Source organism: Mirounga angustirostris, unplaced genomic scaffold, assembly GCF_029215605.1.
Source record: "Mirounga angustirostris isolate CCGP_5_RB_7025 unplaced genomic scaffold, mMirAng1.0.hap1 SCAF_2, whole genome shotgun sequence".
Lineage (NCBI taxonomy): Eukaryota > Metazoa > Chordata > Mammalia > Carnivora > Phocidae > Mirounga > Mirounga angustirostris.
In genome coordinates, this window is record NW_026991710.1 from 32,593,978 (window position 1) to 32,611,948 (window position 17,971).

Sequence of the window (17,971 nt, forward strand, 5' to 3'; positions counted from 1 at the left end):
AAAGTTACCTCTCCCATGCCTCAATATCCTTAGAAGATATTTTTATCACTGTTAATTTTTTCCTTATGTAATTTTTATATAAAAGACTTATCTCCCCAATAAACTCTAAGCCCCTGAAGACAAGACTATGCTTTATTCTTTTATCTCTTATATTATCCAGTACACTATTATGTACATACAGTGAACACATGATGTTTGTTGAATAAATATTGTTAAGTATTGTTAAATAAATGACTGGATCAGGATACAAAAGCCTAGAATCTAACAAGATAAAAATGTAAGAGCTTCAGGGCACCTCGGTGGCTAAGTGGATTAAGTGTCCAACTCTTGATTTTGGCTCAGGTCATCATCTCAGGGTCGTGAGATTGAGCCCAGCATCAGGCTCCGCACTGGGCACAGAGCCTGCTTGGGATTCTCTCTCCCTCTCCCTTTGTCCCTCCCCCCACCACATGGGCACTAGTGCATGCTCTCTCTAAATAAAATTTTTTTTTAATTTCTTTAAAAAAGAAAAAAAAAAGATGTAAGAGTTTCTTTCAGAAAGAAATTTAATGCAGGTAAGTGTAAAGTCCCCGTTTTCTGGGCCTAAAAACTGGAAAAGACCTGACTTAATAGTAGCATGTGTTAAAAAAATATATATTAGTGGTGCTTTGATCCATAAGATTAGTAAAAGTCAAAAGGAAAATACAAATGCTGCTGGTGGAGGTGCGGGGGGAATCCTCATAAGAGCACTGTGCCCAGGAGCAGAAAGTGGAAGTCCTATCTATTCTTCCCAATATAGGCAGGTAAACTACATTCTTAAAATGAACCTCAAGAAATACTATTCTCTTTTAAGTGATCATATTCTTCACTGTGAATCACCCATTTATTGTTAAATACATTATACTGCAATGAAGCATAAACAAGTGTGTACACACATCAATAATCCAATATCCAAAATAAGAACATGAAAAAACTGAATGCATACTATTAAATTCCATACAGAAGTTTAAAAGAATGAGATAGGAATCTTTCTGTATTGAAACAAAGAGGCAGAAGCTGAGGAAGGGCCAAGGAGGGAGACAAGGAGAGGAAAGAAGGAAGGGAGGGAAAGAGGGAGTCAAAGACATTAAGTTATGAAAAAGCAAGCTACAGAAATTTTATAATAGAATGCCACTCAAATAAATAAAGTGTGTGTGTATATGGATATATTTATATATATGGATGCGTGTATATGTTTTTATTTATATAGCTACCTAAGGCAAAAGGGATAGATGAGGGAATAAAATATTTTCATCTGAATTGTTTACTCCTTTTTCAGTGAGAATGTGGTTAAATTACTTAGGTAATTTAAAATAATACTAATCTAAATTCTCATCCCCCAAAATTCTGTTTCTTTTATAGAGTCTTAGTGCACAAATCAGTATTATTTTTTAACAAGTATAATCAAAGAATTGTAATACACAGTTCTTAAGTTTCCTCTCACTTCAAAGAAATTTTCAGGCTCAATCACTCTAGTTTCCCTGAAAACATCTAAGAAACGTTCTTTATCCTATACATAATCTATCCCCATTTGTCTGGTAAGCAAAACTATATGCCTCTAAAAATCCATAAAAGAGAATGTTACACACATCCTCAGTAATATTTTCCGCTACTATTTTCCAAAGTCACAGGTCGTTAATATTACATGGTGAACTAGAGAACACCACATTCCCAATTTTTTCCCATTTAACATCCCGAAAATAATTATAACCTCAAGAGCACTGTCTCTGGAATTACATGCTCAATGAAAATTACCAGTCATAAACAACTTTCAAGACAGGGAAAAACTCCCATCATTCTCAACCAAACACCAGCCCCTGATGAAACTGCCTAATAAAAGGTCATCTATGCCAAACAAAACTCAAGGTCTCTCACTTCATTAAACAGCTAAAAGTAAATATATTTACCCAGTACAACAAGTATTTGGGTTTTTACCAACTTACAAGAACATTTTACTAGAGTCAGTGGTTAGCTATGAAGATGTTTATAAGCCATTTTTTTCCTTTCCCTATAATTTGGGAGATTAATGTAATCAAAGTACTTTAAAAATCAATAGAAGACAGATTTAATAAAAGTGATGAAAAATAGGTCATAGAGCTAAACGATCAGGCTACAGATCTGTATAATATAGCCTAAAAAACTGTATAATAATATAAACAAAAGCACTTGAATGAAGTAGGTTATTTTCTAAATTAAGGTTATTTCCTAAATTTTTCTTGTTGTTTATAAAGCCCTGTGCAACAGGAATAAAATCTGAGCTACACAGAGAGTTTTAAAGTTTCTCATAACCACATTTAAAAGTAAAAAAGAAACAAGTGAAATTAATTTTAACAATGTATTTTATTCAACCCAACACATCCAAATCATTTCAACATATAATACTAAAAAATTATTAATAAGATAATTTACTTCTTTTTCATACTAATCCTTTGAAATCTGTACTTTACACTTAACCATACTCTCAGTTTGGGATAGTCGCATTTCAAGTGCTCAAAAGCCACAAGTAACTAGTAGTGGCCATAGTGGACAGAAGTGGGTCAAACACAATTTCTAAATTTCTGAAGCACAGTTACATAATCAACAGAAAGTCCTAAGTACTTAAGCAAAAAACAAAATGTCTTTAGCAGATGCAGGGATACAACAAAATTAAAATGTCTTTAAAGACAGATGTAGGGATACAACAAAATTAAAATGTAAAACTAACAGCTAATCCTCCTGAGTTTTTACTATATGCCTGACCCTGTTTTAAATGCTTTTCAAGGATTATCTCATTTGATCATCACAAAGGCCTCTGATGTGGGTACTAGGAATAAACCCATTTCACAAATGAGGAAACTAAGACACAGGGAAGGTAAATGAAGGTTAACCCGGCCAGTCTGAATCAAGAGTTCATGCTCTTGGGAGCCTGGGTGGCTCAGTTGGTTGGGCGACTGCCTTCGGCTCAGGTCGTGATCCTGGGATGGAGTCCCGCATCTGGCTCCCTGCTCAGCAGGGAGTCTGCTTCTCCCTCTGACCCTCCCCCCCCCATGCTCTCTCTCTCTCTCTCAAATGAGTATTTTTTTAAAAAAATAAAATAAAATAACTCATGCTCTTAAACACTACAAATACTATACTACAAGAAAAATAGCAAACACAAATTGGTTCATAAAAAATAAAATATGGAATAATGAAGCAACAAGTGTTTCTTTTGGGGGTTTTTTCGTTGTTTTTTTTTTTAAGATTTTATTTATTTATTTGAGAGAGAGAGCATGAGCCGGGGCAGGGGGTGGGGGGGATGGGGGAGGGAAGGGAGAGGGAGGAACAGAGTTCCTGCTGAGCAAGGGAGCCCAAAATGGGGCTGCCCAGGACCCTGAATCATGACCTGAGCCAAAGGCAGATGCTTAACTGACTGGGCCACCCAGGTGCCCGTTTCTTTTGTTATTAACAGGTTTTTAAAACAATCATTGTCATATAATCCTTTTCCACAAGAAGCTCCAATCTCCCAATCAACAATACAATCTTAGGTTAGGATTTTTATTTTGAAATTATTATTAACACAAATATTCTATTTAACCTGATACTAGTAATGTAAATATTTACATTTATAATGTGAATATTTATTCATCACCCACTACTGAAAAACTATAGTTTTAGCTTTAAAAAAAACTAAATCATTTTTAAAAATTATTTTAAGGTGAATTTTCCAGCTTATTAATTTCAAGAAGCTGCACCTTTCTTAAAACTCTTTATATTTCTGATTTTATTATGGACTTCTTTTTAACAGTTCATTCTCTTATGATAGGAAGAAAAAAGGGCTTATTTTTCTTCCCACGCACCTGTCATTTCAAGGAATAAAAAAGTATGAGAAGATAAATACAGGCAAGAAAAGAACTAGCTTTTTCCTAAATCTTAATTCTAAGAAAAAAAGAGAATACTGTAATTAATACTGAACATCCTATTAGGTACATCGCACCCCAAGATTTTCAGCTACAAAAAGGGGACAATGTTCACTTTCCCATGTACGTGCCACCAGCAGAATGACATAAACACTGATAATGTTCATAGAAATTTCAGATAAAGTGCTGGATATCTCTTCAGAAAATAACATTCGAAAATACTTAGTCTGAAATAAACGATCCCATGTTAAAGAAAATCTGTGATCAGAGCTTAAATTGTCTGACCCTTCTGTGTACCTAAAATCACAAGATAAGGATAGCCAACTGATCCACAGTTGAAGGCCACAGCTGTCTGCACACTAACTTTGACGTTTCCAGGGTGTCACTGGAAAGCCTGATCACACCACCTTCAGTTCCATAATAAACCTATCACCATACTGTTTCTAGTATCCCTCCCACATATTCAAAACTTCACAAAGGTGGCCAGATCTCAGAGGGGGATCTCTTAATAGAAGAGTGCATTTGCACAATGTGCCTGAGCAGATATTTAGCAATAGAACAAAAAGGTTAAAGAGTCAGTCTGCTTCTGCCATAATGAAGAAATATCTCAGCTTACCAAAAAGTTTACAGAAAATACGTCCATGTCACCTACATTTTGTTTTTGATCATTTGAACAACTTTATCAAATAAATGTCTCTGAGAAGCTACAAAGCTCATCTGTGGGCTTCTTTTGTTTTGCTTTTTCTTTTTTCCTTTGGATTGCCTGTTTTTATATGCTTCAGGCACTGGGTCTGGCCCTTTCCTATGCATCATTCCAGTAAGTCTCCACAACAAGCCTATTCCATTAGTGTTTCTGCTTTATAGAAAGTACAACAGACTCAAAGATCTGTTAGATGGGAACCAAGGATGGACCCTCAGGCAGGGCTTCTGACCTTCCAGGCTCAGGTTCCTTCTACAACACAAGGACTTTTATTTCCTGTTTCATTCCCCACTTACCGACCAATTTATCTATGAGTACCTGCACACTCTCAAGTAACAGCCCATACATGTAAGTAAAGTTTTATTGTTACTCATATCTCCGAAAACTTTGACCTGTATCTGCAAATTCCAGTAATATTAAAATCTTAGGGGTGAACTGTATATCTCAATAAAACTGTTATTGAAAAAAAAAAAAAAAACAAGGGGCACCTGGCTGGCTCAGTCAGTAGAGCATTCTGAATCTCAAGGTTGGGAGTTCAAGCCCCACATCAGGTATACAGATTACTAAAAAAAACAAAAGAAAATAGGGACGCCTGGGTGGCTCAGTCGGTTAAGCATCTGCCTTCAGCTCAGGTCATGATCCCAGGATCCTGGGATCGAGTTCCGCATCAGGCTCCTTGCTCAGCAGGGAGTCTGCTTCTCCCTCTGCCTGCCACTCCCCCTGCTTGTTCTCTCTCTCTCTCTGGCAAATAAATAAATAAAATCTTTTTTAAAAATAAATAAATAAAAATAAAAGAAAATAATATTCAAGAATTTTTTAAAATAAACAACAAAAAACCTTAAACATGCTAATGACATCAGTTCTCCAATTATCCTAATAATAGTACCATAGGTAATCCAAATACCTAATTTGTAACTCATTTCTCAAAAATATTTATAAATCAGTCCCTTACTATTGCAAACTTTTTACATCTCTCATTACTTCACTCCTACTAAATGCTTCACTTCCCTCATTACAATTTCTATATTCTCCATCCCACCCTGAACACTAGCAATCTAGCAATCACCCTTAAATACTTTCATCATTCCATAACTCTTCAAAAACTTTAATGGTTCCCTTTTCCCTGCTATGTTAAGTCTAAATTCATCTGCCTAGCTTTCAAGGTCTTCCTTCATCCTACCTCCCACCATTCCTCATCATGTGGGCAAGCAGTCTCTTCTGTGTCCTATGAACATACCAATCCCTGTGCTGGATGCTGTGCCTTAAATAATCCCATCCCTCTAAACTGACATGTTCTTCCCTCCATCACCTGCTCATCCTTCAAGAGCCAGATCAAATCGGACCCTTCAAGCACTCTGCCTGACTACTTATCACTGCCTCAAGAGACTCCACGTACTTGGGAGTCTTTGGTCATCTTTTGCACCCCCAGTTCCTAGTATCCGGGATGTAAAAAAACACTCAATAAATGTTTGTTGAATATAAGTTGTAATATGCTGTACCAAAATAATTATGTAGCTTTTACCATCTCTTCAAACCATGTGTATTCACTAGCAATTCAAGTAGCAGAGTGCTAAAAATTATGGTTTCAGAGGTTTTCTTCAATATAAACAAATCAGTAACCTATGAGATGCTTTCATGGCCCCTTCAAACATTTCTATGCAGGAATCGATTCAACAGGCCCTGTGAATTGGAAGATTACTACATCTAACCTTTCACTCCTGTTATGGTCTCCTCTAATAGTTAACAATGCCAGAATCAAAAGGACTTTACAATGAATGCATCTAAGTTTTTTTCCTCAGATGACACTTCAGAGTTCCTCACCATAAATGAATACTCTCTATGAAACAATCATTTATACTATTTTACCATTTTAAGATTAGTGTGCAATTATTTGTGTCTTTTGCTTTTTGACCACTCAAAACAGATCAAACAAATAAATTTAAGTACAAAAACAATCATCTTTTAAAAAGTCAGCGCTAAAGTCTTTAGTGTCACAAGAGAATACAAGGAATTCAGGTGACATCTGTGCTAGATTATATATCTTTTTAAAGATTTTATTTATTTTTTTTTTGAGGGAGAGAGAGCATGAGCAAGGGAAGGAGCAGAAGCACAAGCAGACTCCCTGCTGAGTGCAGAGCCGCCGCCGGACTCAATCCCAGGACCCTGAGATCATGACCTGAGCCAAAGTCAGATACTTAATGACTGAGCCACCCAAGCGCCCCTGTGCTAGATTTTATAAATCACAAATATGAATAACCGTTATATACTTAGCTTATTATGACTTTAGAATGCAAGATAAAAAAACTTACATAAAAAAGAAGTTTTAAAACACACCAATAATATTTTAATTTATGATTCAAGATAGAACTTCATTTTATTCAATACAGAACACACGGGCACCTGGGTGGCTCAGTCGGTTAAATGGCTGACTCTTGGTTTCAGACTGGGTCATGATCTCAGAGTCCTGGGATCGGGCCCACATCAGGCTATGCCCTCAGTGGGAAGTCTGCTTGGGGATGCTCTCTCTCCCTCTCCCCCTGCCCCTCCCCCACTCATGCTCATGCGCTCACACTCTCTCTCTCTAAAATGAATAGATAAATCTTAAAAAAAAAAAAAAAAAAAACTTAAAAAAATCCCAAGGCCAATTCCCCTGTAATTGGTCCTTACAATGGCCCTTAACCCACAGAAAATGCCAAAGATAATGATTACAGCCTTCCTCTGATAAATATAAATCAACAACGCAAAAAAGGAACAGAAATTCAAAGTGAAAGAGGTACATCCAGACACCAGTGAGAAGCTCAAGAACATAACACACACTACTCCTCTCTAAAACAATAAACATATTCAATACCTTACCTGTTTCTGAAATGTATGTAACAGGATCCTGGCGTAGAATTTTACCAGGTTTAGAAGACAATGGCAATTTCTCTGGTTGCTTTTTGGCATTTTTTACCTGCACTGTCTCCTCGGATTCTGAATCTGTACATGAGAGGAAAATCAAACAAAACTCTCAAAAGAAATAGTAAAATACAGTGTGTTTTTAAAGTGATTATTGTTAACCAATTCCTCAAGGCCCATTTCAAGGCAAAACTCTTACTGTGAATTCTCACAGATTACTTCTACTTGTGTTAAACCTTTGTCTTACTTTTCTTTTGTTACCATAACAAATCACCACAAATTTAGTGGCTTAAAACAACATAAATATATTATCTTATAGTTCTGGAAGTTAGAAATCCCATATGGGTCTCAATGGGCTAATATCAAAGTGTCAGCAGGGACGTGACTCTTTTCCGGATACTCTAGGGAAAAATCCATTTCCCTGCCTTTTCCAGTTTCTAATGATTGTTAACATTCCTTAGTTTACGGCTTCCTTCCTCCATCTTCAAAGCCAGCAACATCAGGCAAAATCCTTCTCATGCGGCCATCTCTCTGGTTCTCTGACTTTCTTCACAGTTAATCTCTCTCTCTCTCTCCATCTCTCTCTCCTGCCTCCACCTTCCTTGTGAAAACAATGGGCCCACCCCCAGATACTCCAGGATAATCTCCCTACTTTAAGGTCATATGATTATCAACCTTAATGCCACTTACAACTTTAATTTCCCTTTCATCATGTAACCTAACATATTCACAGGTTCTAGGAATTAGGGTATGGACATCTTTGGGAGCACTGGTCTGTCTACCACAACCTAACCACCCAAGACACTTAAATACAAACCAAAACAAAGTAAAACAAAAATAGAAGTTTCATAAACTTTAGTGTCCTTCCTTTTCCTCTGAACCATGCATTTATAAATCCTGTTTCATATTATTCTAAACTGCATCAAGTAATTAAATTTCCAGTTTCCCAAAAGACACAAACTCCCAGGGAATGGGGATGTGTATTTATTTCAAATTCCTTACAATATACAGCAGTAGAAGACTCACAATAAACACTCAAGTATTTTTAGGATGGAGTCAGAATCTGTGCTATCACTGTGAAATCCTAACAATCTATAAATGTCTCCTTAGTTTACCTTTTTAGTTTTAAGAATTCACACCAGATGGATCTTCTCCACAAAAGTAAAATCTAAAACTTTCTGGATTCTACCATTATTTTAACATATCATAAAAGGCATGCATAAAAATACACACTCCCCATCTTAAAAGTATATTCAAATATTTTATTTGGTGCTTGTTCCATTTTAAATCCAACAAAAGAAGACCAGATTAAAAGCACAAAAATTAAATTTTAGAACGTTTCTAAAGCAATATCCTAAGCACTATTTTTCAAATTCAGTTTCCAAGAAGCTCAGCTGCAAGAGTAGTATGAATAGTTTTAAAAAATAAATATGCCATATTCAAAGTAAGTTTAAGACATGCTATGTATATTATATACCCCCTTGAACAAACACATTTAATACATTACCACATTTCAGCTCTGGTAAGTTCTACAGTATAATAAAACTGTTCCCAACTTTGAGCATAGAGCCCTCTCCTCACAGGACCTATTATAACATCAGAGAGAGCTGTGTGTCTCAGAACATCAGTTTGGAAAACACAGTTCTGAGGGATATAAAATTATTTTAAAACTTTAAAGCTCCCCAGAAGAAATATTACCTGAATCATAGATGATCCTCTTTTTCTTGTTTGGTTGCTTCTGTTTAGAGTCATCTTCTTTACAAGAACTATTTACCTGTGAACATCACAGTATAATTAGAACACAAAAAAGTCTATATAACTTAGCTGGTTTTTTTTTTTAGACTTGAGCTCAGTAATTCTGCCCCCAAGGAGACATTTTTGCTTGTCATAACTGGGGGGAGAGGGGGTTACTGGCATCTAATGGGTAGATGGTAGACCAGGGATGTTTCTAAACGTCCTACAATGCACAAGATAGTCCTCCACAACAAAGAATTATACAGCCCAAAAATGTTATTAATGCCCTACTTAGGCTAAAGAATAAGCCAGATCCACCATCAAAAAGAGAAGAGATATCAAACACCTGCATGGATATGAAGAAAAAGGAACTCTTCTGGACTGCTGGTGGGACTATAAAATGGTACAGCCACTATGGAAAACAGTACGGAGGTTCCTCAAAAAAAATTTTTTTTAAACTACCATATGACCTAGCAATTCTACTTCTGGAAATGTATCTAAAGAAAACAAGAACACTAACTCAAAAAGATATGTGCACCCTCCATGTTCACAGAAGCATTATTTATAATAGCCAAGACACGGAAACAACCTAAGTAACCATCAAAGTAGGAAAGGATAAAGTTGTGATACACATAAAAAAAGAGGAAATCCTACCATTTGCAACAACATGGATGAACCTTGAAGGCGTTATGCTAAGTGAAATAAGACAAACACTGTATGATCTCACCTATACGTGGACTCTAAAACAAACAAAAAACATACCAAACTCATAGAAAAAGAGATCAGATTTGTGGTTACCAGTGGCAGGGGGTAAGGGGAAGTACAACTGGAGGAAGGTGGTCAAAAGGTATAAACTTCTAGTTATAAGTCCTAGGGATGTAATATACAACATGATGACTACAGTTAATACTGCTATCTGATACGTAGGAAACTTGTTAAGAGGGTAGATCTAAAAGTTCTCATCACAAGAGAAATTTTTTTCCTTTTACTATATCCATATGAAATAATGGACGTTAACTAAACCTATCGTAATCATTTCACAACAAGTGTAAGTCAAACCATCATGCTGTACACCTCAAACTTACATAGCTATGTATGTCAATTATTTAATAAAACTGAAAAAAAAAAAAAAAGCCAGACAATAATTCCATCATATGGGGAAAAAAGAAATACAGAAAAAGCTGTATTATTAATCAACTCCACTTTCAACACTAATCTACATATAACAAAGTGTAAAAGGATGTCAGATATTACAAGGCAAAGGCTTACTAAAAATGAAAGAGACAAATAAAAGTTAAGGAGTTGTGGGCCCACCACTGCCCAATGCCTGTTAGAAAACTAAATATAACCGAGGCAAAAGGTATTATTTATATTTTGTAGTTATACATTTCTAACATATTTAAATTTTCCCAAAAAGCATCAAGAAAGCAGTAAAAACAAAACAAAGCAAAACAAAAACCTATAGCCAATTATAAGATAGAAATGTTTCTAGGGGTGGCTGGCTGGCTCAGTCGGTTAGAGCATATATGACTCTTGATCTCAGGGTTGTGAGTTCAAGCCCCACACTGGGTGTAGAGATTACTTAAAAATAAAATCTTATGAGCACCTGGGTGGCTCAGTTGGTTAAGCATCCAACTTTTGATTTCAGCTCAGGTCATGATCTCAGGATCATGAGATCAAGCCCTGCATCAGGCTCTACACTGAGATTCTCTCTCTCCCCCTCTCCCTCTGACCCCAACCCCACTCGTGTGCACTCTATGTAAATTCATTAATTTGGGGGGGTGAATAAATAAAATAAAATCTTTCAAAAAAGAAATATGCTTCTATTCATTACACTGAAATTTGAAAAGTGTAAGAACAAGCAACTACCTTGTAAGAAAATGAGATAAATGAACTATTATAATTCAAATACACCATCAGACTAGAGGAGAGAGTTAGAATCAACTATATTAACTCCTAGAAAAGAGAGAGCCACAGAAGGCAAGTCTCAAATTCTGCCAGTAAACTTAGTCCAAATCTGTGGCAGTCTCCTGAACTACATATGAATGGAACAACTCCCCGTGCCCCGCTAAGGATAAAAGAATTGAACAAAGATTTCATCTGCTGCCCATCAAAGAGGAGACAAGAGTTCAGAGTTTGAGTTCAGCCAAATTAACTGCCTGCTAAGCCAAAAGAATTAACACTCTTTGGAGGAATATAACAGAATCCAAATTTCCTACATTATATAATTCACACTATCCAACATAAATCCAAAATAACTAGACACACACAAAAAAGTAGGAAATGTGACCTGCAATGCTTAATTTCACCTGTTAGCTTGCGTGGGCTACAAAGTACCCAGATATTACATCAAACATTATCCTGAGTGTTTCTATGAAGGTGTTTTTGGATGAATCCAACATTTAAATCAATAGACTGATTAAAGGAGATTCCTCTCCCTAATGTGAGTGAACCTGATCCAATCAGTTGAAGGTCCGAAGAGAACAAAAGGTCAACCCTCTCCCAAATAAGAGAATCCCTCTTTCCTGACTGCCTTCAACCTGGGACATCAACTATTCCTAAGTCTCAAGCCTACTACCCTTGGCTAGAAGGCTTGAGCCTGAATCACACTACTGGATCTCCTAGTTCATAGGACTTCAGACTCACACTTAAACTATACCGTCAGCTATCCTAAGTCTCCAGCTTGCCCAACTGTAGGTCTAGGGACTTGTCAGCCCTCGTAATCACATGCATGAATTCTTTAAAATAAAATAAATAAATAAATAAATAAATTCTTTAAAATAAATCTCTTTCTAGATTCTATTTCTCTGGAGGATCCTAATACAGATTTTGTTACCAAAATTTGGTGCAGTAAAAAGTACCTAAAATATGGACGTGGCTTTGGAACTGGGTTATGATGAAGGCTGGAAAGTTTCCGATGTGTGTGCTTAAAAAAAGCCTAGCACTTCTGGTCCAAGATGGCAATGAACTTCCACCTCCACAGGACACACCAAATCATACCTATTTATACAGCAATTCCTCCTGAAGAACTGAGAGCTGACTGAACAGCTTCTGCACAACAAAAGACAGAGAGACCACATAGACAACGGCAAGAGAAACAGAGATAGGGTAACGAAAGGAACCCCCACCTGTCACCGTGAACTGCATTAGGGACAGAAACTACTGAGGGACCATAAGCAGATTCATCTTCCCTGAGGCAGAGAAAAAAGGCCATGGTTTAAAAGAGTAACTAGATTATAAAAAATTCAGCCCTAGAACTCCACCAAATGATGGGGAAGCTGCTGGAACTCTCTCCAGGTTGGAGGGGCCAAGGTTTACATTCTCCCTCCACCCTGACAGCATGGTCAGGAGCAGGGTCCTAGTGCCCTTGCTGGCCTATCACCTCAATAAGCCCCAGGCCCCATCCCACACCAGCCCTAGACACCCCACCCATGTGACCTCAGCACAACACACACCACATCTCTGGTCAGCTACCCCTTACAGGGCTAGCTGTCTTGCCAAGGTGACACAGGCACAAGCCACCCCAAAACACCACTATGGCTCCAGACAATTTGCCAGGGCACCCCCGATGCAGAGCCCCCCAAGAACACACCCGTTTTGGTTCCAGATGACTCACCAGGGTATTTTGTGCAGTGCCTGGGGACCACCCAGCCCATTCCTGCTTTGGATCCAGACAACTCACCAGGGCACCCCTGTACAGAGCATCCCAGCATACCTCAACTTGCACCTACTTCAGCTTCAGCGGTCCTGCCGGGGCACCATCTATGTAGAGAGCCCTAGGACCACCCCAGCCCACACCCACTTCAGCTCAGGCCATCCCACCAGGGCACCCCAGCACACAGTGCCCCAGGACCACCAGCTACAACTTCAGCCAGCCAGCCAAAGTAACCAAGCACATGCAGCTACATAGGGGATGACCATACACAAGATCATTCCTTCAAGTTTAGGAGAAATATCTGTTCCACCTAATTCATAGAAACAAACACAGGCAGTTAAGCAAAATGAGAAGACAGAGGAATATGCTTCAAATGAAAGAACAAGACAAAGCCTCAGAAAAAGAACTAACTGCAACAGAGATAATCAAGCTATCTGCTAAACATTTCAAACTTAAAAAAAAAAATTAATGATCACAGAATAGAGATGCTCACCAACTGGAGAGAAGAATGGATGAAGTCAGTGAGAACTTCAACAAAGACAGAGAAAATATTAAAAAGGACCAGTGTTGAAGAATACAATAAATGAAATGAAAAATACACTAGAGGTAATCAACAGCAGATTAGAGAATGCAGAAGAACAGATCAGCAATCTGGAAGACAGACTAATGGTAAGCACCCAAGCCATACAGCAAAAAGGAAAAAGAATTTTTTTAAAAAATGAGAACAGGTTAAGGATCTCTTCGAAAACATCAAGCAAACAAACATTTGCATTATAGGGGTCTCAGAAGAAGCTGAGAGAGACAGAGAGAGAGAAAGGGACAGAAAACTTATTTGAAGAAATAACAGCTGAAAACTTCCTTCACCTGGAGAAGGAAATAGATATCCAGATTTAGGAAGCACAGAGAGTTCCAAACAAAATGAACCCAAGGAGCTCCATACCTTAACACATAATAAGAAAATGTCAAAGATTAAAGATAAAGAATTTTAAAAGCAGTAAGAGAGAAGCAAATAATTACCTACAAAGGAAACCCCATAAGGTGATCATCTGATTTTTCAGCAGAAACTATTGTGCACACCAGAAGGGAGAGGCATGATATATATATTCAAAGTGCTAAAAGGAAAAAACCTACAACCAAGAATACTCTACCCAGCAAGGTTATCATTTAGAATTGAAGGAAAGATAAAGAGCTTCCCAAATAAACAAAAATTAAAGGATTTCATCACCACTAAACTGGCCTTTACAAGAAATGTTAAAGGGCTTAAGTGGATAAAAAAGACTGTAATTAGAAGAAAATTATGAAAATAAAAAAATTTCATTAAGCAATCACAGTAAAGGTAGTAGAGCAATCACTTATAAAGCTAGTATAAAGGTCAAACAACAAAAGTAATAAAATCAACTATATTTTAAAAAGTTAGTTAAGGGGACTCCCATAATAAAAAAAGGGAAAACCTAATAACATATATAGAAAAGGTGGACAGAGGATAGTAAAAATGAAGTTCTTTTAGAATGTGTTTGATCTTAAGTGATCATCAATTTAATATAAACTACTATATACTTGGATGTTATATAGGAACCTAATAACCACAAGCCAAAAACCTATGATACACAAAAAAATAAAGACAAACACAACACTGAAGAAAGTTATCAATGACAAGGAAAGAGAGCAAGAGAAGAAAGGAACAGAGAAGGACTACAAAAATAACCAGAAATCAATAAAGAAAATGGCAATAAGTACATACCTATCAATAATTACTCTAAATGTACTCTTAATCTCAGGAAACAAACTGAGGGTTACTGGAGTGGAGGAGGGTGGGAGGGATGGGGTGGCTGGGTGATGGACATTGGGGAGGGTATGTACTATGGTAAGCACTGTGAATTGTGTAAGACTCATGAATCACAGACCTGTACCCCTGAAACAAATAATACATATTATATGTTAATAGAAATTTTTTTAAAAAATAATAATTAAACATAAATGGCCTAAATGTTCCAATCAAAAGACAGAGGGTTAAAAAAGAAAAAGAAAAAGAAAAAAAAAAAGACGGGGTGATAGAGTGGATGAAAAAAAACAAGACCCATCTATACGCTACCTACAACAGACTCACGTCAGACCTAAAAACACATACAAACTGAAAGTGAAGAGATGGAAACTAAAAAAAAATATCCAGGGTAGCAATACTTTTATCAGACAAAACAGACTTTAAAACAAAGACTGTAACAAGAAACAAAAAATGGCATTACAAGGGCGCCTGGGTGGCTCAGTCATTAAGCGTCTGCCTTCGGCTCAGGTCATGATCCCAGGTCCTGGGATCGAGCCCTACATCAGGCTCCCTGCTCCACGGGAAGCCTGCTTCTCCCTCTCCCACTCCCCCTTATTGTGTTCCCTCTCTCACTGTGTCTCTGTCAAATAAATAAATAAAATCTTTAAAAAAAAAATGGCATTACATAACAATAAAGAGACTGATCCAACAAGAGGATATAAGAATTGTAAATATCTATGCATCAAACATAGAAGCACCTAAATACATAACACAAAGATTAAGAGATATAAAGGAAGAAACTGACAGTAATTCAACAATAGTAGGGAATTTTAACACCCCCTTTAATCAGTAGCTAGATCATCCAGACAGAAAATCAATAAGGAAGCAGTAAGACCAGATGGACTTAACAGATATATACAGACCATTCCATCCAAAAACAATAGAATACATATTCTTTCCAAGTGCACATGGAACGTTCTCCAGGACAGATAACATGTTAAGCCACAAAATAAGTCTTAATAAATTTAAGAAAACTAAACTCATATCAAGCATTTTTTCCAACCATAATTGTATGAAACTAGAAATCAATGACAAGAAAAAAACTGGGAAAAAAACCACAAACACGTGGAGTTTAAACAACATGCTACCAAACAACTGATGTGTCAATGATGAAATCAAAGAAGAAATTAAAAAATATATGTACTAGTACTGGAAGTCCTAGCCATAGCAACCAGACAAGAAAAAGAAATAAAAGGCGTCCAAATTGGTAAAGAAATAAATCGTCACTATTTGCCAATGACATACTATTCATAGAAAACCCTAAAAACTCCACCAAAAAAAGAATAAATTAATTTAGTAAAGTCACAGGATAGAAATATACAGAAATCTGTGTCTCTATATACTAATCACGAAGTATGACAAATAGAAATTAAGGAAATAATTCTATTTACAATAGCACCAAAAAGAATAAAATCCTTAGAAACAAATTTAATCAAGAAGATGAAAGATCTGTACTCTGAAGACTATAAAATATTGACGAACGAAACTGAAGATGTCACAAATGAAGATATTCCAAGCTTATGGATTGGAAGAATATTATTAAAACATCCATTCTACCCAAAGTAATCTACAGATTCAATGCAATCTCTATCAAAATGACAACATCAATTTTCATAAAACTAGAACAAAAAATACTAAAATTTGTATGGAACCATAAAAGACCCCAAATAGTCAAAGCAGTCTTGGAAAAGAAGAACAAAACTGGAGGTACCACAATCCCACATTTCAACATATACTACAAAGCTGCAGTAATCAAAACAGTATGGTACTGGCTCAAAATAGATGCCTAGATCAATGGAACAGAATAGAGAGCCTAGAAATAAACCCACACTTATATACTGAATTAATCTACAACAAAGGAGGCAAAAATATACAATGGGAAAAAGACAAGTCTCTTCAACAAATGGTGCTGGGAAAATGGATAGCTACATGCAAAAGAATGAAACTGGACCCTTTCTTACACCATGAACAAAATAAACTCAAAATGGATTAAAGACCTAAATGTTAGACCTGAAACCATAAAACTTTTTTTAAAGGTAAACAAAGGCAGTAATCTCTCTGGTATCAGCCTTTTAGCAACATTTTTTCTAGATGTCTCCTTCAGCAAGGGAAACAAAAGCAAAAATAAAACTACTGAGACTACACCAAAAAGCTTTTGCACAGCAAAGGAAACCATCAATAAAATGAAGAGGCAACATACTGAATGGGAGAAGATATTTGCAAACAATATATCCAATAAGGGGTTAATATCCAAAGTATATAAAGAACTTCTACAACTCAACACCAAAAAAACCAAATAATCTGATTAAGAAAATGGACAGAGAACCCAAAAAGACCTTCAGATTGCCAACAGACACATGAAAAGATGCTCAACATCACTGATCATTAGGGCAAATCAAAACCACAATGAGATATCACATTATACCTGTCAGAATGGCTAGAATCAAAAAGACAAGAAACAAGTGTTGGTGAGTATGTGGAGAAAAAAAAAAAAAACACTCATGCAATGTTGGTAAGAATGCAAGCTGGTGCAGCCACTGTGGAAAACAGTATGGAGGCTCCTCAAAACATTAAAAATAGAAATGCATACAATCCGATAATTCCACTACTATTTACCCAAAGAAAACAAAAACACTAATTCAAAAAGAAATATACACCCCTACATTTACTGCATTTACAATAGCCAAGATATGAAAGCAACCTAAATAAATGTCCATCAATAAAGATGTGAGATACACACATAAACATACATACACACACACACACACACAAATATTACTCAGCCATAAAAAAAGAATGAGATCTTGCCATCTGTGACAACTAGAGAGTATTACACTAAGTGAAGTCAGACAGCAAAAGACAAATACTGTGTAATTTCACTTATAAGTGGAATTTAAAGATTTTATTTATTTATTTGAGACAGAGAGAATGAGAGGGAAGAGGGTCAGAGGGAGAAGCAGACTCCCTGCCGAGCAGGGAGCCCGATGCGGGACTCGATCCCGAGACTCCAGGATCATGACCTGAGCCGAAGGCAGTCGCTTAATCAACTGAGCCACCCAGGCGCCCCTATAAGTGGAATTTAAAAAACAAAATGAATGAACAAACAAAACAGAAACTGACCTATAAATACAGAAAACTAACTGGTGGTTGCCAGAGGGAAGGGGGCTGGGGGCATGGGCAAATAGGGGTGAGGGGAGTGACAGGTATAGGCTTCCAGTTATGAAATGAATCAAGCATGGGGATGAAAGGTATAGCACATAAGGAATACA

At 36.7% G+C, this 17,971-nt stretch overlaps 1 protein-coding gene across 5 annotated transcripts in view; it reads right to left on the reverse strand.

Annotated features, from left to right (window-relative positions):
• RFC1 (replication factor C subunit 1) overlaps nucleotides 1-17,971 on the reverse strand; it is a 91,456-nt gene that overhangs the window by 54,049 nt on the left and 19,436 nt on the right. For all 5 annotated transcript variants that reach the window (XM_064584384.1, XM_064584383.1, XM_064584381.1 and 2 more), the window contains 2 exons: nucleotides 9,190-9,265; nucleotides 7,450-7,572 (listed from right to left, as the gene is read on the reverse strand). In XM_064584384.1, the coding sequence (XP_064440454.1) occupies nucleotides 7,450-7,572; nucleotides 9,190-9,265 (199 nt within the window). The remainder of the gene's footprint in view (nucleotides 1-7,449; nucleotides 7,573-9,189; nucleotides 9,266-17,971) is intronic.